We start from the raw sequence: 22,140 nt of genomic DNA, 5'->3' as shown, positions 1-22,140 counted from the left end.
CCCCTCTTGCCCAGCATCCTGTTCTCACAGGGGCCGACCAGATGGGAAACCAGCAAGCAAGATTTGAGCACAACAGCATTTCCGCAAGTGTGATTGCCAACAACTGGTATTCAGGAGCCAGACTGCTGCAGAGGCAGAGCACAGCCATCGTGGTTCGTGGCCTTTGATAGCCTTGTCCTTTGATGGTCTAAGACAAACCAGCACCGCTTATCTCCAGCTTGTCCATTGGCAACGTCAAAGGCAGAGAGACAGGAAGTCAGGTGAGGGAGTCTAGGCAGAATAATTTATCAGCTGAACACTTAAATTCCCTCTTCACTCATGCTAAAATATTACACTTCCCGCTCTCCAAATCCTTCTTCAGTAAAGGGGAGATTTAAAGAGGCTTTCAAATGGTTATTGCTTTACTTCCAAGGCATCTTCCCAGAAGGCAAACATCATCAGTCCCACCACAAAAAAAGGCTGGTGATATTTTTTTTTAAAGTGTCCTCAAATAAAATTCAGAAGGCAGCAGTAAACTTCTTCCATGCCATCCTGTTCTCAGGTAGGGCTGTGCCCCGTTTTTAATGTTGGGGTTAATTGATTCAGAGTTAATAAGCGCAGCCTACTTCTGAATTCAGAGCCCCTGTCACAAAGCTCCACCCACAGACACACCAGGGGAGCAGTGAAAAGGAATCAACCCTTCAAGGGCGGATTAATACAAACAAAACCTCCCGAGGCTGGAAGGGGGCCCCTTGTTGGGCGGAGGCATATGGAAAGTTCAGCTCCAATTGAATGTCTCAATGACAGCTGACACTCCACCATGCTCCAGCGGCTGCAGGAATATTTCCTCCCATTAAAGGCCCTGGGAGATGCTTCCTGGTAGGAAGAAGGAACTAATGGGAAGGGGCCTTATATTTCTCCTTCTCCCAGTCGTGAAAGCGAAGCTGAATGGAGTGGAGGAGGGCTTGGCAAACTCCACCCTGATCAGTGAGTAGCTATTCAGGCTTTACATTTCATCCAACCTAACGGCTTGGAACTATAAAGCATTCTCACTTTAAAAATACAAACATGATTCAGATAAGCAGCTTCACACATCGTCACCATCATTATTCATACGGTTTATACACTGTTTGGTTGTATGAAAACCCAACCATCTCAAAGAGGTTTACAACATACTGTATATAATATACAGTGGTGCCTCGCAAGATGAAATTAATTCGTTCTGCGAGTTTTATCGTCTTGTGAATTTTTTCGTCTTGCAAAGCACCACTGTGTATTGACGGTTTCCCATAGGAATGCATTGGCGGTTTTTAAAAAAAGGCGCAAGACGTTTTCATCTTGCGAAGCAACTCAGAAAACCAAAAACTCTTTCGTCTTGCGAGTTTTTCATCTTGCGAGGCATTCGTCTTGCGAGGTACCACTGTACTAAAATTCATTTCTCTCTATTGTCCTGATTCCAGCAACTGAAAAGCTGCCCCAAACCTAAATGTAATTTCTAGAAGATGCTCAAGGCTCCACCCACGTCACACGTAGCACCTAGTCTAACCCCTCAGATTTACGAATCAGTCCCCTTACAAAATCCATTGAAGCTGAAGTGTGTCGCCAGATTCATTGAAAAAAATCTGGTAACTTTAACCTAGTCCCACCACTGTGGAGTCCTTGCCAAAATGAGCACTTTGACAAAGTCAGGTGGTTCATGTAACCCAGCACTGTGTACCCTGAACAACATAGCAGAATTCGGGCCGTTCTGCTGCCCATAATCCTTCCACTGGTGAGGAATGGAACCAATGCAAGCCAAGGCTGTGCCCCACTGCTGAGCCTGCTCTTGGCCAGTCTGAGATGGGACACTGCCATCGAAGCCCCACAGACATTTACATCATTGCAGACTACAGTTAGCGATACCTCAATGACCCTTGAAGCCAATTCCAGGTCTGATTATTCGTTTGCTTTTTAAAAAACATATTTATGCCTTAACTATGCTAAAAGTCTAAGGTAGCTAACAAAATCGAAATCGCAAAGATACATGAAACACAGTAAATCAGTCACAGGATAAAACCTAAGAGACAGATGGTCAAAACCCAAAGACTTTCCCCAAAAGAAAAATCCTTCCTGTGAGCCAAAAGCCAACAAAAAGGGGACAGAACATTGCTCTCTTCGGACAGAGTTCCGCAGCCTAGGTGTGTGACTAGAGATAAGGCCCTCTTTCTGTGTCCCACACACAGTGGAACCTTGGGTTGCGGACGTAATCCGTGACGGAGGCACATCCACAACCCGCAGCGTTCGCATCCCGAAGTGCCGCATCTGCGCAGGCGCAATTTGGAGCCTCTGCGCATGCGGCAAAACCCGGAAGTAACCTGTTCCGGTACTTCCAGGTTTCTAGCAGACCACAACCTGAAAACACGTAATCTGAAGTGTCCGTAATATGAAGTATGACTGTACACAGACAGAGGTAGGTGAGGCACGGGAGAGGCCCTCTGCTGATAACCTTTGTTTGACTTGATTTCTCGACAGAAAGCACAGACTATCCACTAGTGTGGTGTCAAATTTGTATATATTAAAGCTCTAAAACAAGACAGAAATGCTTTAGGGAATTTGCTAATAAACAGGTTAGACATTTTGTTAAGGGACAGGTTTCACCAACATGTGGGACTGCTTGGTTGCCAGCCAGCCCTCCATGGCAATCCATGACACCGCAGAACAACCTCTCCCCAGAGCCCACAATGGGTTTCCCCCATCTCCCACTCACATGCATCCACTGGTAATTCAGTTGGCTTTTGTGCATCGCAAGTCTGTTTTGGATCTTTGTGAAATCCACAGTGAAAGCCACACCCATGGCAAAGACATGCAACGGCTTCAGCAGCATGTTCGCCACAGGGCTTGGCAGGCCTCTCGGACCAGGCCTCCGCTTCCTCATCACTGCCCCACAGCCCCACATTGCATTATCTGCTATCAGTGACCCCTGGCAGCTCTGACTTCGCTACCCCATTTGCTTATGATGTGGCACAGCAGAAGCTTTAAAGGGGCTCAGTTGCAACGCAGGTTTGCCTCTCCCACTGATTTTTAAACAGAACAAAGATACTGTGTTTTCCGTAAAGACACAAGACTTTTGATGCAACTAAAGTCAATAAATGTTAAGAAAAGGTAGAGGATTAGAGAATGGCTCTGGGGCTGAGGCTACTGCACAGGACTAATAGTAACTCAACGACTTAGATCTCTAGGGGACCTAAAACCACAAAGAGCCATTTATGAGAAATGGCTTTCTCTTCCACTGAGAAATTTTACAACAATCAAGCAGTATGAACATTTTTCTAAATAAATAGAATAACGAATCTCCAGAAAATCTGCACAGATTTTCCTAGTGCAGATGCTTCCTCCGTGTCCATTTCTTCTTCCTTACAGAGCACAGAGCAGCTTCTAGGGTAGCTTTGAAAGGACCATCCAGCCTGCTGTCAACTAGAGCAGGTATCTTCAAGCTTTTCAAAACCAGGGCCCAACTTTAGCCCAAACATGCATCCGGGGGCCCATTTTTTAATCATTTATGGTATATTTACAAGGCACTAATGTTCCTACTGTGGCCTACCTTGGATCAGGGTGCAACTCACTGACTGAAGACCAGTGACCAAGAGGAAGTCCTACTGAATTGTTCGTCATCTCATTGTCTACTTCAGTGCAGCTAACCTTGCAGTTAGCAACTGCAACCAACATTTGCATTGCATTTGGATAACAATATTTGTGCGCTGTCTTGAAGCAATGTTTAAGGAGGACTAAAAATAAAACATGCAATCCTGCTATTCAGCCTTAGCAAATTGGCAATTAGGTTCATCATCAAGGGAAGAGCATGATGTGTTCAGGAGTGGAAAGCCACCTCCACTTCCATGCTCTGACATTTTGCCTTTCATTTCAACCAGCGAAATTTTCAGCTAAATTCAAACTAAATAAAATCCGGAACCATCAAGGAGTCAGCCGTAAAGCTTTTAAACAGCACATTGCTGTTATACACCAATGTAAGGTCAGATCAACAAGGGCTAGTAATCATAATCTAACAGAGATTTTATTACAGACGATTTTTGCAAACATAAATTAATTAAAAGCAAAGTCATAGTTTGTACAAAATGCATTAACTATTTTGTTCATCTTCTCTTTTTTAAAATAAATTTATTTATTTGGTTTTCAGATTAAAATTTTACAACCACATATCAAACATGCATCACAGAAACAAGATTCCGTGGAATCTCCTGGACTTCCCTCCTCCCCTTTGCGGGTCTGATTGTTAGTCGTTTCCGCCTGCCTCTTTTCTAATACAGCAATCCAAATCTTTTATCTCTCCGTTGTGTCCAAAATTCACCTTCAAAATTTTGTTCACCTTCAGGTTTGCCTACTATAACCCACAAATTCAGTTTGATTTTAAATCAAAACTTGTTTTTATTCAAAACTGTTCTTACAGAATAAATGTCCACATCCTCAACGAGACAGCTGTAATGATTTAATAATGGCCAGGCCCAAACTGGCTGAAAACGCAGAGCCACATCCATAATCATAAGACAGATTTGTTTATGCATTCATTCACTCCAAAATTTCTTTGTCTACGCTGTCAAAACCAATTTTTTTAATGTCTTACAATATTAAAGCAGCCTCAATTAAAACACTCTTATCATGGTACCAATTAGAAGGATGTGTCAGTATTTCCTGTTCTAAGGGACTCTCAGTAACACCTCCTTCGAAACTGGACTTAAACAAATTATGCAAACCCAAGAAGAAAAGGTGGAAGTTAAGGGTCCCTTCTTTCTCAACCCCCCCCCCCCCAGCATAACAACCCACCAAACCCCAAGTGTTTGGCAAATAAAGAAGGTTTGTTTACCTTGACAACCTGGGTTGTAAAATCTGAAGTGACCTTGGCTGGGCCTTATTTTTTTAAGGAAAAAATAGGGGGGGGGGAGAAAGTGGAGACTTTAGTCTTCTCTTTGGGCAACACATGCAGCCTTTAGTCTCCTTACGTTATTAGAGCAAGTTATCAGCCCAGGTAGCTAAAAAAAACCTACCTGCTGTCTGCCTGAGCTGTGTGAAATCACAAAACTTTTCCAAAAGTGTGAGATCCTCTGATGGAAAGCTCCAACAATGGCACAGAATATTAAGAAGAGGTTTTGGGGGGTGAATGCAAGGCCAAATTGGGTAGATATAAAAAATATTTATATATCACTTTTCTGGTGTTCAAGGCAGTTTACAACCAACAATTTAAAATACAGGCAACAGTAAAGCATTAGAGGAATAACGCAATCAGGACAGTAACAGCCGCAGAAAAGCTTCAACCAAATGCTAATCTATTTTTCAAAAGTTTTGCAATGTTTATGAAAAGAAAGTGGAGGCAGCAGGCCTAGATTTTGTTGGAGTAAGTTTCCATAGCTTTGGAGCAACGATAGTATAAGACCTGCTCTGATATATCAGTGTCCGCAGTTGTTAAAGACAGCACAAAGACAATTAAGCTTCTGGACTGGATCTCAACAGGCAAGCGGGGGGAGATGGTCTTTGAGGGTGCAAAGCTTCCAGAGTCAAAGGCAGACCCTCAAATTGGGCCCACAGGCATCTCAGCGGCCAGCACAAGTGGCATCAAACAGGCTGAAAATGCAGTAGCTGGTGTGTCTGTGTCATCTTCAAGGGCAGCCTGACTGCAAGCACATTGCAAATAATCATAGAATAACAGATTTGGTAGAGTTGGAAGGGACCCTGGGGGCCATCTAGTCCAACCCCCTGCAATGCAGGAACCACAGCTAAAGCATCCAGGACAGATTGGCCATCCAACCTCTGCTTGAAAACCTCCAATGAAAGAGAAAAATCACAAAATGGCAGATCAATGCTGCACGTTTTGACCTGTCCATAAAATGGGAATGCCTTCCAGTGAGCTAAGGATGGGGAACGGCACTCCAGGCAGTAACTCCAAACTGCTTCTCCAGAAAATCAGAGAACCTGCATCACTCACAGTCAGGGAGAGACTCCATCTAACCTGCGACCATTCAGAACCAGGATCACCTGCCTCTGTTCTGCACCCAATTTTAACCCGTATTCCAACCTTGCCCGGTTGACTAGGGAAAACCTCACCAGGGGCAGGAGAAGCTGTATGGTAGACAGGCAGAAGAACGAAGCAACCTTACACAACGTTAGACCGTTTATATACATCTAGCTCAGCTTTGTCTATGCTAAACAGAATCAGTTCTCCAGGGTTCCACACAAGGCTATTTCTGAGTCCTGCGACGTCTGCAATTGGACTCAGTCCCCCCCTCCAGACTGTCTGCATTTCGCAAGAGGGATTCAAGCACATGTTGAAGGTTTAGGTGTGCAAAATTCCAGTGGATTAAAGTTCTGTTGCCCTAACAAATCAACTTATTTAAAGCAAAGCAAAACACAAAACCCCACAGAACTCTTGTGGTTAGGAAAGGGATACAGAGAAGTACTGAGAAGTCTGGGGCGATCAAATGATTAATGGAAAGATGGATAAAAGCAGCATAAACAAATCGGAAGAAATGCTCAGCAAAAACTGGATACAGTCTGGACTCTGTGCAAGCAGATCAGGATGCATGCTCAGTGAACAAGTCTTCCCGAGGAGCCTTGTGAACCACTGGAAGCTGGAGGAAGCGAAATAAAGGTCTAGGCAGGGATTTGAGGGTCAGGGAGGGAGGGAGGCTGCGAGGAATATTCATGCGGAGATGTAGGAGGGGCACTATGTAGGGGCAGGAAGGAAGTGGATGGGCAGGTTGAGGGCTGGGGAATTCTGGGGTAGGCTGGGACCCCAAAGCCTCAAATGGGAACCTATGAATTTATTAGCCAAACTTCTGGCTGCAGATCTCTAGCTGCATTTACTTAATTGCCTGATCCCAAAACACACAGACTTGCTCATATTTTTTTTTTAAGGAAAAGGTTATGCTTGGCTCTGAAGAGCAGCAAGAGCCACTTCTACTGTACAGAGAACTGGACGCAGTGCTGCCGCCTCTGGCCACTAGGTGTCACTCTAGGAAAGAGCACCACACATTCCTGGCGGACACTTTGGGGCTGCCCAGTGTCTCCTTCCACCACCAGCGCGCAATAAGGCTATAAATATTTTAATCGCCACACTATTAAGTAATTAAAATGGCTATTTATGAGGAAGAATGCTTGAAATCACTTTTTAACCTTTAACATTTCACAGCTTAGAAAGCAAAATGCGCAGAGTTGTATTTACGGAGTGGCACTCGCCCGACTTGCCTTCAACCACGAGGGGCAAAAAATGATTCCTGTCTTATTTTAGGAAAGCTCAGTTCAGACTGCTGGCTTCACTGACCTGGAGAGGGAAAGAGAGCGAGGCGGCCTGCCTTTCCCAAACTGCCACTAAACCCGATTTAAGCTACCATGCAAACTAAGGGCACGATTCACCAGGGAGTTCTCCCGCGCAAGCCCCTTTGGGCCCAAGTCCCTCTATCCAAACAGAACACATCTTGCCATGAGCATCCCAGCAAAGCCAACAAGAAGCCTGCGTCCCCATCGCCTACTCCAAGCAAGACCAGAGTGCCCTCCTTTCAATGTGTAGAACATCACAGATTCGGGGATAAGGATTTGAGGTTCTGCCTTTTCTCTTGCCACAAGCCACTCTGCCCAGGAGCAGATTTTGAGAAGGTGAAGGGTCAGGTAGAGCCTGTTCCAAGCCTTCCTCTGGGGCAGCCTGCCTCCTGAGCACTGCCTAGTCCTCCAGGAAGCGGCTATCTTTATTTAACATAAATCTATCTGGCTGGCTAATCCCCACTTACCCCAAACAGTAAGGGCACCCACCCTCCTCAAGTTGCCAGGCAACCAGCAGGAGGAGCATCGGGGAACACAAATGAACTGCCTCCAGGAAGGAAAGAGGTTGGCTGCTGCTTGCCATGGATGAGGGAGGTTTAAGAGTTCAGCAGCCTCCGTGTGCCTTGAGCTCCTATTTACATGGCTGGGAATTAAAGCTACAGCTGGGACTTGAGAAGCATAATGCTTACACCTGACATTTTAATGAGCCATATAGAAACACGCACGCACACACACGAATACATCTGCTCTTATATTCAGTGTCAGAGGTACACTCCACGCGATGCAGGAGGAAAATAAACTCAGAAGGCCCTGCTGATTCAACAGCATTTTATTCGAGCAATTAAGAGAAAGGGCGAGAGCGACACGTGCTCCCAGGAGGAGCTAAGATAAACCATTTCCTCTTTTTTTGTTGTTTCAGAAGCACAAATAATTTGTTACGTGCTAATGGAGAATCACAGGTGGACCCCAGGCTCTTATTCCGTTCTCTCAAATACTGGAGGGGCGATGAGCACTCCGGGATCCATGCAGGCTTGTTTGTGTTGCATGCATTCTGCATGGGTCTCTGATCAATTCCACGAAACCCCATGTGGCTGAAAATGCCTCCTCCCACCACCCTTGCCAAGAGCCCCCCCCCCAAAAAAACCCCTCTGTTCTGGAGCCCCTCTGTGGCTGCTTGTTTGTTTGCACTAAGTGCAGTCTGGGGGTATTTGCCCTTTGCTCCCCCAGCAGCTATTTTGGAGATTCCTGTTTACTCACTGGGTTCTCCCTCTGACACTCTGACACTCTGAAACTTACACGTCATCCTTCCGCCCTGCTTGCCGCACCTTCAAGAAAATGCAAACGCTTTGCCACAGTGGCACTGAGTGGCCGAACACCAGCTCTACAGCACCACACAACCAGAAATCAGGCATGCACTAGCTATGTTAATTTCTCTATAATTTTTTTTTTAACCCCTTATTTTAATGATGAAGATTTTATGTGAGTATGCTTCAATTTGTGGATTTCAGCCATGCTTAATCCATAATTGTATCTGTACACTGCTTGCATTTTTTAACAGGACGCGTATTATACATTTTCTAAATAAAAAAGTAATAGCAAGAAATAAATGTTTGTTCACCTTAGCCTTCCTTATTAATATTACTCCAGCACATAAACCTCCCTTCAGTGGATGTTGCGCAGAATTCCTTTGCTTGTATATTGTTATTATTATCTGACGATGTGCTTTACTGTTTTTGCACACTGCTCCGGATATATTTCTCTGGCAAAAAGCGGTGTACACACATTTTTGTGTGTTGGTGTGTGAGAGAGTTTTAACCAAAGAAAAATAAATAACCCAAACCAATGGAACCTGTGGAGAATAGAGCTCTGTGCTAAAGAGCGGCAGACAACTTACGGGCTCGATCTTCAGTGCATTTCTGTAGCTCCCAAAGAAAGCAGCCTGGGCCTTCAGGAACGCCCTGGCCACACCATCGCCTGTGGTCATGGAGACTTTCTTCAACCTGCTCTTCAGCGCAGAGACCTGGAAGCACATGGCACACAAGGAGGGTTTATTTTCAAGAAACACAAGCCGGGAGACTGCACATACTAGCAAGGCGGCGAAGGGACACTGATGGTGAGGGTGGCCATGGTCAGAGAGAGGAAGGGAACTGAGCCGCTAGAAATATGCTTCGCATTCATTAGCTTTTATCTCAATGCTGAAGGAAAGATAATGCCTTCTATCACATAATATTAATGGCACAAATAATTATTATTTATAAAGAGCAACAGTTCTCATTGCTGGCTCTGCTCCACTCTTGATTAAAAGGGACAGGAGATCAGGACTGGAGAAGAATCGCGGCTGTCAGCACAGGAGAGACTGGGCTGGGCCAGGGAAGAGACACAAACCCTCCCTGACTATTAAGATCACCACCAAGGACTCTGCTTCACAAACTTTTGACCACTGTGAGTCAGGACCAGGTCCTTTACTGCCGTGGCCCTAAGGCTTTGGAATGACATCCTCAAAAGGAATCCCAGAGTCCATCCGTTTGAGGAAAGGAGAAGTGTAGGAGGACTCTCATGGGAGAGCATTTGGTGTCCATCTTAAATGTACCAGTAACTAAGACCTACTGAAGTCAGTGGGATTTACCTCTGAGTAAACACATTCAGTTAATGAAAGCTGTCACCAATGGAGCAAAATGGAACAAATTTGCTCTTTTGGGAATGCATAGTGGGCATTTTTTTTAAAAAAAATCATAGTTAACTTTATGTTGTGTGTGTTTAAAGTTTTTAAATAGCTGTAAATCACCTCAGGCTTAGACAGAGGTGAGGAAGCAAAATTTTAAATGAATGAATGAAGCGCTTTACAATTCCTAAGTTACTGATCCTCACAACATCCTGCAAAGTATTTTTAACAGAGGTAAGAGAGTTTTGCCCATTGCAAATATTGAGGGAGAGGGGGAAATTCCTGGTTGCGACGAATGAATTATAAAGGAAAGCCTTTCTTTAAAAGGCAGGGGGGTATTATCCTGCTCCACCATGAAAGATAAAGTGCAATGCTCATTGACAACGACAACATCTTCATCCTTGGAAGCAGCTCTTTACTTCCTCACTTCTCAAAGACTCTCGCTACCTGTGCATCAGATTATTCCTCACTTAACCTTCACTGCCCTTTCTCTTTCATCCTGGAGGTGTTTAATTGCCTCCAATTCACAGAGCTGCACTTCAGGTGAACACAGACCTAACGGTCTCATTACCATTTACACAAAGAAGTACTCCATGATGGTAACTGAGCAATATCAACTTGCACACCTTCCTACACTGACAAATTCTCAAAATTAACACAAGCGTTCAAGGTTACCTGAATCATGTGCCTTTGGTGTTCCAGGCACAAGCCAGAGGTTCCTGTTCATTCATTATCGTGCTCTATGCTCTAGCTAAAATAGTCGGGCTAGATGATTTAAATGTCTTTTTTGGCATTTAGATATCTACACAGTGTAGCTGAGAGAAAGTAGTTATCTTCTTTCTAATGTAATCAAGGAGAGCTGGCAAATGTATTTTGTATATTAATGCACACTTTTGTAATTGCCTCACTGAGCCCCAGCTTCACTCATAGAGCACCCCCCCCCCAGTAAATGGCCACCGACTTTATACTGTTTTCTTAAAAAAACAGCAACACTGTGCCTTTGAACATCTGCAACCATTACAAAGGTGGTGACTGCACATTTGGGGCATTCCGGATTGAGACCGGAAGTGTTCCCACCAATGGGAAAAACTGCTCTCCTCCCTGTTCCTCCTTCGTGCAACTGAGCTACGCAGCTGAAGCACAGAAGTAGATTAAAGGATGGGAGACCTGGGAGAGGCTGAACGGGCAGAGGGGGCAGGCTTTGCAGAGAGAACTTCTGTGTCTTAACAACTGAGTTCCTCAAGATCTGCATGGCTGTAGAGAAGATCAAGCACACTGGCCATTTACAAATAACAGAAGATGAGGAGGATGAGAAGGATGTTCTGGGGGTCAACTCTACAGGCTGTGCTCCCTTCTTTGGCTACGTGGTAAGAGGTTTGGGGGAACTGCAGCTGGCCCCAGGGGTTTACTAGCTCCAATACTGAACACAAGCCACCTCCTGCCACTCTCTATCAGAAGGTGCGAGATTGCGGTTTCAATTAATGCCAACCGCTGAACAGGTCAACTGGCAAAATCCTCTCCCGATCCAACTGGAGCAGAGGGCTCTCACAAAGCTTTGAAGCACAGCAGGAACCAGCATTCTGCCTTACCAGGGAGGAGGACTTCAGCTGAACTCATGAAGGTGCCTCTGAACATAAGGCAACACCACAAAGAGTAGCAGGGGCTTATCTTGATTAGCCATGAGGCATGTCAGGGGGGGCTACAATGAAGATGTGCACCATTTAAGTTAGTAGAAAGGGGGGAAAGACAAAGAAGTAGAAAGGGCTTCTTTCTCTCACATATACCTGCCTGAATTGGACCTGAGTGCCTGGCCATGACCTAAGTGTCCCCTTTCCCCAAGAGGTTCGAGGGTGGCAGCACAATAATAAGGCCTTTTCTGTGGTGGCTCCCCATTTGTGGAATGCTCTCCCCAAAGAGGCTCTCCTGGCACCAACATTACATGGCTTTAGATCCCTCTTACCTAAGCCTTTGACTATTAAACCATCTATGTCCTTTTAAAATGTGTGGGTACTGTTATGAGTTTTTTCTGTGATTTTTAAAATTGTCTTTTATTACCTTATTTTTTGCTCTATAAGACTCACATTTTCCCTCCTAAAAAGTAAGGGGAAATGTGTGTGCGTCTTATGGAGCGAATGCAGGCTGCGCAGCTATCCCAGAAGCCAGAACAGCAAGAGGGATTGCTGCTTTCACTGCGCAGCGATCCCTCTTGTTGTTCTGGCTTCTGAAATTCAGAATATTTTTTTTTCCTTGTTTTCCTCCTCCAAAAACTAGGTGCGTCTTATGGTCTGGTGCGTCTTATAGAGCAAAAAAATACGGCATTATGCTATGTAAATTATGTTTTTAACGTCATACATCACCCTGGGATCTTCACATGAAGGGCAGTATATAAATTGTTGTTGTTGTTGTAGTAGTAGTAGTAGTAAGAAGAAGAAGAAGAAGAAGAAGATGCAGAGGGATTAGCCTGGCTGGCATCCTCTGTGTTGCACTGCCTAAACTGAGGGAGTGTAGCAGACCCTGGATCTTCATAGCAGGGGGTGGCAGGAGAAAGGCCCACTGACGTCATGTTGGCTGAGGCTTGAACTGCCTACAACCTCCTGTTCTGACCAGCAGCTCCAGCGGCAGAGGGAGTGGGGAAACCAGTGCCTGACCAGCACAGCACCTGGCAAGGATTACTGACGCATTTAGCAAATGTCCAGACTGTCAATGCACCTTGCAGAGAGATGATTCCTGGGAGCGGGGGAAGACCACCAGCAGGTTCCACAGGGGACTCATTTCTTTCTGATGATGCTCACAAGTATACAACTCTTAGCATCTAAGATAGATACCCCAGAAACAGGTGCTGAAGCTCTTTTGCTTCAGAGCTCCAGTCTTCTGCATGTTTTAAGATAGTAGCTAAACAGAGAGGACTTTAACCCAAAGATCTAAATCAGGGATTCCTATCTGAGTGGAAAGCAACTGCAAAAAATGTCATATTTGATGCAACTTTTGGTTATGTGAGGACCACCACATTGGACATTTTGGGAAGGTACCAAGATTACTCCAGAAGCATAAAGCAAAGCAGAATGGCCACTTCTTTCTCACTGATTCGTTTAGCAAAAGGGCAGTTCTGCGTTACTTTCTGTGCAACTATGGAGGAAGAAAGAAGTAAATAAAACATTTACTAACAAAAAAAGTATGTTTCCCTTTCTCCTTGCTCCCCTCCCCCAAGAGTTGCGTTTTCCTTTCTGTAAACTAAAAAAAAGCAAAAAGCACTAAAGTGTGCATTCCATGAAGTGTTAAAGAGATAGAAGGAACAGTTTTGGGCAAAGCACGAGCCCCACACTGTCCACACAGAGGCCTTAAAAGCCAATGTCTTCCACTCTGTAACCTGAAACATAACCCCCCAACTCAGCACAGGTCTCAACAACCTAAACACACTTTGCTAGTCCTTGTCCATGCTAGCAAATGGCATGCTGGGGAGGTAGCTCAGGTCAAAGTTCATTTCCAGCCCTAAGCACCGAAAGCTCCAGGTCTGGTGCTTCGGAATGTGGGAACCAACTTTCTCTGCAGGGACTTGGCTCTTGGCAGATGACAGATGTGTGGCAACCATCAGCTGTCCTTGCTCTGCGTTGAGTAAAAGGGCACACTGCAAAGGACCAGGCGCCTTCTCTTTTACCTTACACGTTCCAGAGCTGAAATCAGCTGATTTATTTATTTCACATACAAATTCATAGACTGCCTTTTATTAGGGCCCAGTCCTAATAAGGTGGCTTACAGAATAAAAATAAAACAAACTGGATTACGAATGAGAAAACAAGCTTCTGGGGTTCAGCTCCTGGCAGAAATCAAGCCCTCTCTGCTTGGAGTCCCAAGTCAAAGAAGAGGGCAGCTGCCAAAAGTGTCCCCCCCCCCGCCCCACTGCCCCCCTTTCTGGGGAAATGCTGCCCACAAGCTGAGACAGGCACCCAAAGCTCAGCTGCTCTGCTTAAGCAAAAGGAAGCGTATTTTCCAACTCGGACGGTAGCCGCTACACACAGAGGCTGCTTCTTACCAAGGCAGGCACAGAAACACGCAGCCAATCCTGGAAGTGTTTTTAGAGAAGATTTTTATACTCTTGGCAGCTCAGGATTAAAGGTCAGGCTTAAGCTATCACCATGTTTCAAAATGCAATCTGTGCAGTGCAGCATAATGAAATGGTTCAGTAGAGGTGCGAGTAGAAATTCTTTTAATTAGATCCAAGGCTTTTAGTTGTCAACATGAATAAAGCAAGAAAAACACATTCCTTTGCAAAACACAATATCAGAAAGGGGAAAAAATAAATAAATGCAAGTTACTTTTTAAAAAAAAAAATCAAGAAAACAGAAGCTTTGCACTCATGTGACCCACTCAGCAAGTTTAAATGCCCACAACGTGAAAAAGCAAATATTCATGTGTGTTTGTGTGTGTGTGTGTGTGTGAGAGAGAGAGAGAGAGAGAGAGAGATTTCCTCCTCCGAAGGCCATACTAATAAATAAGAAGACGGGATACTTCACTGACAGAATAAAATAATCACAAGCCAATTAGCCTGTTCACAAGAGCTGATCTCTGAGTAACATTTTGAGGCGCTGAAACATTGTTGATTAAAGGGTCTGATGCTTTGTGTGGTGTGTTTCCTCCAAGAAATCCCCAACTTTGTTCACCTCTCATCTGAAACTCGCTTTCCAAAAAAGAGAGCGCATCTCTTATGTTCCCAAAATAGCATGCCACTTCTAGATGAAACCTGTGAGGTATGTGCGTCCAAGTATGGAACCTGAATTCCTCTTAGTCACTGATGCAAAGTTTTATAACGGCATGAAAAAAGTCACCCAGTGGTACAATTTTCACCACCAAAGCCCCTGCGCCCTAAGCAGATTGCTGGCTGCCAACTGGGGGCTGGGCCTTTCCAATGAAGGCACCCTAATAATAGGATTCTTCCCATGCAGACACTCACCTGCTGCCTACTTTATTTGCTGTTAGATGCTATGTGACCCCTGTTCTGTTCTGCTGAATTCTTAAAAGGAAACATTTTAATATTACCTTTGCTGTTCATTGCTGAATTTCTGATGATAGTCTTTTTTTTTTAAAAGCTGCTTTTTAATTGATGCATGTGGTTTAACTGTTTTGACTTCAGTTAACTGTTTTTGAAATCAATTACGAAAAGGTGGGACGTAAATGTTTAAAATCAATTACGTTGGTAGCTTAAAGAAAGATTAATGGCACCCAAAGGTGCTCTTCACACAATGAATCGAAAGTATAAATAGGGACAAATGGCTGCATTCTGCACCTCTCCGCATAGCGACAGGTAGCCTGTCCTGTTCTTAACAGAGGGACAGAGGGACGACCGGCCTGGCCTTGTAGGATGCCTTCCCAGGAGGCAGGTATGCTCCTGCCTATAGGTGAATACAAGATTCAGAGGTGCAAAGCGCACAGGCTTTGCACCCGAAGATTCCAGAAGAAGGTATGCGGAAGGGGGGGGGGCGTGATGCAGACTCCAACCCCAGGCAGCAGATAATCCTCAGGGGCCAGGCAGCAGCTCAGGCCAGGTGAGGCAAGGTAGGAACTGGGACAGCTCCCAGTGCAAACCCCAGGAATAATGGAAGTTCCTTTGACAAAGCTCAGGCCCCAACGGAGCACGTGAAATGGAGCCATTTTTCTGAATGACCAAAGGCTCACACTCACACATGCAAGTTCAGCAAGAATTTAAGCACTGCTGGGTGACTGCCAACTGCATCCCTGGTCAGGTGCTGGGCAACTGGAGAGGTCATGAAACTGGGTTTTCATTCCTCACTGGAAGAGTTTTTTTTCCCTTTGAGACTGGGGTTGCTGTCATGACACAGGGTGCCTGGTGTTTGGTACATGATGTGCAGTTGTATTGCAAGACGCCAGCAGCTCCCTTTCAACCCAGGCCAAGCAAACATCAGTTCATCAATGGTGATCTCAGGAGTTTCACAAAACGCTCAGCATTTCCGTAAGCTGATGGCATTTTTAGTCCTGGGAAATATCTGCATCTATGTTGCACATGGGTGATTCCATATACATGGACTTCAACACATCTCAGTGGCTTTCCTGAGGCACGAGCCCAGGGGATGCAAGTTGATACGGACCCCATTGCTCCCCCCAGGGGAAAAAGAAGTGTGTGAAAGTTCGGATTTATACATACCCCAGCAGCCAGGAACCATGTGATCCCGGCTGAGTTCCAAACACATGAAGCATGAAAACACTTGACAGAAATCCAATTACGAGCAGAAGCAAGATATCTGCTCTCTAGTGGTCAAAGCCAGAATGGAGAACAGTCTCAAGGCGGAGGAGAAAGCTTCCCTAACTGGGCACCTAACGTAACAACAGTGGGCATGTCAGAAGACACTAATTACTCAAAGCAAGAGGATGCTAGTTAAAGCTTTGTTACAGATGCTATTAAAACCCAACTGAATTTGGGGTGGGGTGGGAGAAACCCCAGGCTGTGTACACATATGTTTCCAGCTGGTTAAATGGAAATTGCTGCCAGCACTTCCTCTGCGATGCCCCAAACATCCTTCCAAAACAAGCACCACAAGAATAACAAAAGATGACAATAATGATGGTGATGATGATGCTGATAATAAAAAAGCATAGCCTTCAAGCAGACCCACAGAAACCCAAATCAGTAAGCTTTAACTAGTGAAACGCAGCTCTCTTGTGTTATAAAAGGAAATAAATGAACGGAAGGAACTCTCTTAAAATTTATGACATTCCAAAGCTCTCAATTTGGGGTTTATTTGGCAAAGTCTCTTATGATGTTCTGCTGCCTTCTCGCAACGGCTCCTTTCATGAGGTCCCATAAAATCAAATATTTCACTTGACTGTTGACAAATCATATCCCTGGGTGCAAGGGCCAGGATCCAGCCCTACTCCAAGAAGGGGGACATCAGCTGGCACCTTCACTGCACAGAAGGAAACCAGGGAGGAGCTCATTGTGCTTAGAAGAAAACAGGGAGTCGTGACCTCTTGGCCACCAGTTGCAGCTTCCTCCCAAGGCACTGCGGCACACTCATTGTGGCGCAACAGCAAGAGCCCTGAGCTGGAGGTGAAGGAGATGCAGGTTCAGGTGCCTGCTCAGTCAAGAAGGTCACTGGGTGGCCTTGAGGCATGTCACCATCTCCCATCCTAACTTATTCCACAGAGTGGTTGTGAGGATAAAAATGAAAATTGAGTATTGCAAGAGGGTAAAGTAAGGTAAGCAGCAATTAGAACCAGTGAAGCACAGCAGTTAAAGATTTATGGAAGAAGACCCCAGTTCAAAGCTCAGTCCAGCTGGAAATGAAGCAGCTTTAGGAAAGACTCAGGTACTCGCCTAATGGGAAATCCAGAATAATTGCCTACTTCACAAGGATTGTGCTCATATTAGGAAAAGGTGCTGTGTTTATTGTCAGCAGTGTCAAAGCTCACAGCCAGGTTTCCACTCTGGAAGAGGGCTTAGAATTGGATGGCTCCCTATCTCTATAGGATGGGTAGGCAACCTGTGACATCCCTCTCCCCAACTGCTGAACTACAATTCCCATCATCCCTGACCACTGGACATGACGCTTTGGGCTAACAGTAGTGGGAGTCCAAAAACATCTGGAGGTTTCCCAGTGCTGGTCTGCTGTGGAAGCCTGTGGTGGAATCAGTGGGGAGGTTATTATTGCGGCTTCAAGATGATCTGGATGTCTTTCATCATGGAAGGGGGAGAAGCAGTGGCATCAGCCATGTTACTGGTTGGGGAAATTGGCAGCCAGCCCCACGAGGGGCAGAGGAACAGCCAAAGCAATGGAACACACCAATAAGGAAGGTGCCGCAGACTGGCTGGACACTGAGCAGTGGTGGCTGGATAATGAGGAGTGGGCACTTGGAGAAGGGGGGTGGAGACTGACTTGAAAGAAGAGATCAGTGATTTGGGGGAGCCTGTAACAACCAGGAGCCCAGAGCCAGAGGCAGGAGAAGCTGCAGGATTGGAGGGTGAAGAACAGAGTGCAGGAGGAGGGAGAGAGAGGTCCGGCTGGTGGAGAGTCAAGGGCTGCCCCCCCTCTTTCTCCCCCTCCTCCCCTGCTCCCCTGTCTCTCAGGACCAGTTGAGGATTGAAGATGGAGGAGCAGAAGCGGACTACACAAAGGCATTGTCCTCACCCATGACCACTGGACTCACCACATCATTTGGCAGGCTCTGAAGATCATCAAAAGGAGTTTCGAGTGTGTTAGTGTCAACGTTGAGGACGACCACATCTTCCAGGGCCATGTTTCGGACTTTCTGAAAATGAAGAAGTTAAGATAAAAGGACAATGTCATTACATAAGCCTAACACCTATTGACCCCTACATAACTTCTGCTTAGTTCTTGCCAGATCCCTGTTCTCCCCCTGCTATATCAAACTTTCACATCATGTTTTCTGAAGCTCAAACACACATGTTGTCAGCCACCCTAAATCAACGGCATCTTGGCTTAATGTTCATCTGGTTACCTCTTAGAACGAGGAACCAGCCCAGCCTCCTCCTCTCTTCTCTGTTCCAATGGTCTTAAGATGCAGAGGTGGCAACCCAAGGCAATGGGTCACCTCTCCCCTTTTATCTTAGATATGACCAGTCTGCAGGAGAGCTCAGGCACACAAGCTGTGGTAGAAGCCTTGGGGCAGCTGGCAGGCTATCCCAAGAGCCACGCTGCCTCTCCTTGCCTCATTACAAGTTGAAGGTTACTCAAGAGTTTTCTCTAATTCACAACAGAATTAAGATATTCAGAAGTCAAATGCTCTTCAGCCCTTCCTAAGACCAGTGCTGCGTTTGCACAAAAATGAACATGGGTACACTGTTGAAAACAATGGGCACCTTTGTGAAAGTTTCTCTTTAGAAAATCAGACAGACAGACAGCTGTCGGTCTGGTTTTCCTCAGTTTGGCAAACACAATCTTTTTAATATGACCCACAGTGCCCAATATTTAGAAGTTGGGAATTTTCAGCCAATAATTTGCAGCAGAGTCACAGGTGGGGGTGGTTTGAGATTCAAAGAGGATTGTTGCCTTATGAAATAATGGAAAGGGGCCTTCCTCCTCCTCCACCACTTCCTCCCCCAGCTTCAAAGAACCAAAAGGTCATCTGCTTAACACGTATCAGATAGACTCAAATCCAGCTCAGGAGACTTGCATCTTTGGGGAGCCAGGAAGCAGCACAGCAACTGACTGGCACCTTCCTGGCTTGGGAAATTAAGCAACAACTACAAAAATAATCGGTTACAGCCAAATGATTCTTGATAGGCCTAACAAAAAAACAAAAAAAAAGGTCTTCAGGTAAAGACTTAACTAAAGCCAGAAGTTTGGTCAAAGGGGTTGGGCAGGAGGCCTCCTCCCACACTTTGACAGCAGAAACAGATTTTGATCTCACTAAAGGCAGTCAGGGGGCAGCCACAGAATTTCAGCTGCTGCATAAAGTAATGCCAGGACTCCACAGTGGCTGAAACAGCCTTCCATTTGCACACAGCATGACATTCAGATTTAGGACCAGCCCAAGGCATTTTAGTGCCTGAAGGGAAAAACCCAAAATGGCATGAGCACATACGTGAATGAACTGCCCTGCGGGTACAGGGTGGTATACAAATATAATTACTACTACCACTAATGATAATAATAATAATAAATGCACACGTGTGCATGCACTTACTATGGAGCATTTACTGTGAAGCTCTTCAGTGCAAGCCTCATTAAAATGAATGGGTAGGACTGTTGTTGTTATGGTTTAGTCAGTCAGTTCCCCAAAGTCCGCCAGAATAAAAGTGGAAGGACAAGGAGAAGGAAATCTGTCCAGCCACATTAGGAAGGGGTTATCCTGGGAGCAGCCACCTGTGTCCCCACCAAGTGTGCCTATGAGGAAGGTGGGACTGAGAGAAGGACCTCCCAAGAGGTTTTCAGTGCCCATGAAGGTTCAAATGGGAGAATACGTTCCTTCAGATAGCCTGGGCCTAAGCCATAGAGGGCTTTGTAGGTTATAACCAGCACTTCAGCTTGTGCCTGCAAACAAACCAGTAATAACTGGAGATGTTGTAACATGGGAACTGTGTGCTAGGACTAGCACAGTCAAACCTCCTGGTGGATCATGGGTCAGACCCATCTGCCTTCTGCACTGTCGCTTTTCACGCAACACAAAATCCCACTCCCACCCACTGGCTGCCCACGCTCACATCCCTTTTCTGCTCTTCCCCTGTCACCTATAAAAATGTGGTTTACTACTGAGTTTACAAACTTAAGCAGTATCTCCTGAAGGGGAAGAAATAGGGAAAAACAAAGGCAGATATAAAAATTAGAAATGGCACCTGGACTTGTGAAAACCTCTTAACTTCCCAAACAAACTGCAGCAGCGGGTCTGAAATGCTGTGCCTGTAAACTATCAGCAGGTGCTGTGTGTTGCTGTGTTCATGAGCCGCAGCTCCACACAGCCCTTGATTTCGCAGGCATGTTTTTGTGAGATTTCACAAATGTAATGGTTTTGCAAAAACTCAAAGGAATTGCTTCATGTTGCGGAGTGCTAGGAATTAACAGATCACATCATGGAGCACTGAGAATGGCATTGTTCTTGCTTCCTTTCTATAGCTAAGAATTCCATGCAACATCACAAGCAAACGTGACTGTCAAGGTATAGGATTTACGCTATCCTGGTTTGTATGATGCTAGCAGCTCCAAAATGGGCTCCACTTATATCTGCCTCAGTGCTTGGTCATCTTCAGGTTTGCTATTCAAAAATCTCAGGGCTTCCATTCCTATTTAGCATCAATTGTTGCTATCACCTGGAGGGGCTGAGAGTTGCCTATCCCTGGTCCATAATGATTACCAATGGATTCCCGAGTTTTAGGCAGCAGCCCTTCCCAGCCAGACTTGATAACACCAGGAATCAAACCTGATTTATTTATTTTTGCTGAATTACAGTTGTTTGAGAATCAAAACAGCAAAAAGTAATAATTAACAAAGACTGCCTTTAATTCTCAGCTCCACTGATGAAAACTTGCCCTCATCAACAAAAACTACCATCTACAGAGTGCTCAACACGAGTCTGAGCTGATAAATCTATCAACGAAAGCTCAAAGTCTCCTTTGACGAGAGAAAGCAAAGAGAACATTATTAATAAATGGAAGAGATGAGCCTAGTTTAGGATTACCCAGGGACAGTCCCTAGATTTGAGAATAAGTCCCTGGAGAAATTCCATCCCCAGAATGTCCCCGGATTTCATCTAAAGTCTCCGGGAAATGCAGCAGTGGCAGTCTCTCAGCAGCCCAGAGCAGTTAGCTCTGGCTGGCTTTAGGAGCTGCTCGGAAGTCCTCAAATGATGGTGGTGTAGGGGCTCTAAGACGCAGCTTCCGGGCTGCCTCCACCTTCCCTGACCCCAGCAACTCAGCTGTGAAGGGAGGCTGCACGCTGCCTATCAGAGCTTGCGTGCAAGCAGGAGGGGGCAGGGATCTCTCAGTTAGGCAACAGGTAGATCCCTGCCCCCTCCTGCTTGCACGCGAGTAGAAATAGGATTGGGGCTGCTCCAATGGGAAGGGAGGCATCGTGCTGCCCAAGCCTCACCACTGCCACTCTCAGCCCTCCTTCTCCGCCTTCCATGCCTGATGCACCGCGCACCGCTTCCCCACCACCACCACCACCACTGAAGAACCAACAACTCAGGGGCTGCCCAGGCTCATGGAGAAAGGAGGTAGAAGCCTTGGAGGAAGGGGAAACGTGGCGGTTGAGGTCAAGGTGGCAGCCGCCCCTCTGCCACTGCCATCGCTGCAGCATCAACGTCCTGAACGTGTAGTATTTAATTAATTAATTAATTAATCAATCAAATCAATTAAAGTGTCCCTGGATTCATTGAAAAAAATATATGGCAACCTTGGCTTAGTTGTGCCAGGTTCACCAGCAAGTGAGTGCATGATCATCCTTGGGGGAAAAAGATTAGTGTTCATGTTCACAGCCACCACCAGGAAGAAGAGTGCACTAGCCTCCATGTGAAGTTTTGGGCTTATTGAAGGTGTACTTCTGATGCCCGCAAATCATTGCAGCACGGCAGACAACAATCAATCTGGAGCTGGTGGGGTGAACAGCGGATATCACATTTTATTATTCCATGGGCTGACAGAGCACTAAAGAGGCCTTAATGAAAAATGGCCCTCAGATTTGCAATCTGAAATAGCCACTCCACAGACAGATATGGTTAAGCTCCAA

At 45.6% G+C, this 22,140-nt stretch overlaps 1 protein-coding gene and 1 long non-coding RNA gene across 10 annotated transcripts in view; one reads left to right on the top strand and one right to left on the bottom strand.

Moving 5' to 3' along the window:
• Positions 1-22,140, bottom strand: part of DENND1A (DENN domain containing 1A) — a 264,250-nt gene that overhangs the window by 61,285 nt on the left and 180,825 nt on the right. For all 9 annotated transcript variants that reach the window (XM_083422935.1, XM_083422939.1, XM_083422937.1 and 6 more), the window contains 2 exons: positions 18,104-18,205; positions 9,179-9,304 (listed from right to left, as the gene is read on the bottom strand). In XM_083422935.1, coding sequence (XP_083279061.1) covers positions 9,179-9,304; positions 18,104-18,205 — 228 coding nt within the window. The remainder of the gene's footprint in view (positions 1-9,178; positions 9,305-18,103; positions 18,206-22,140) is intronic.
• Positions 406-8,903, top strand: LOC310669373. The gene is made up of 2 exons (XR_014507150.1): positions 406-966; positions 4,154-8,903. It is a non-coding gene; the product is annotated as an uncharacterized lncRNA (long non-coding RNA).

This window comes from Podarcis tiliguerta (genome assembly GCF_965153285.1).
Source record: "Podarcis tiliguerta genome assembly, chromosome: Z".
Taxonomy (NCBI): domain Eukaryota; kingdom Metazoa; phylum Chordata; class Lepidosauria; order Squamata; family Lacertidae; genus Podarcis; species Podarcis tiliguerta.
The sequence above is the reverse complement of the archived record's forward strand: the minus strand, read 5'-3'. Positions and strand labels throughout refer to the sequence as shown.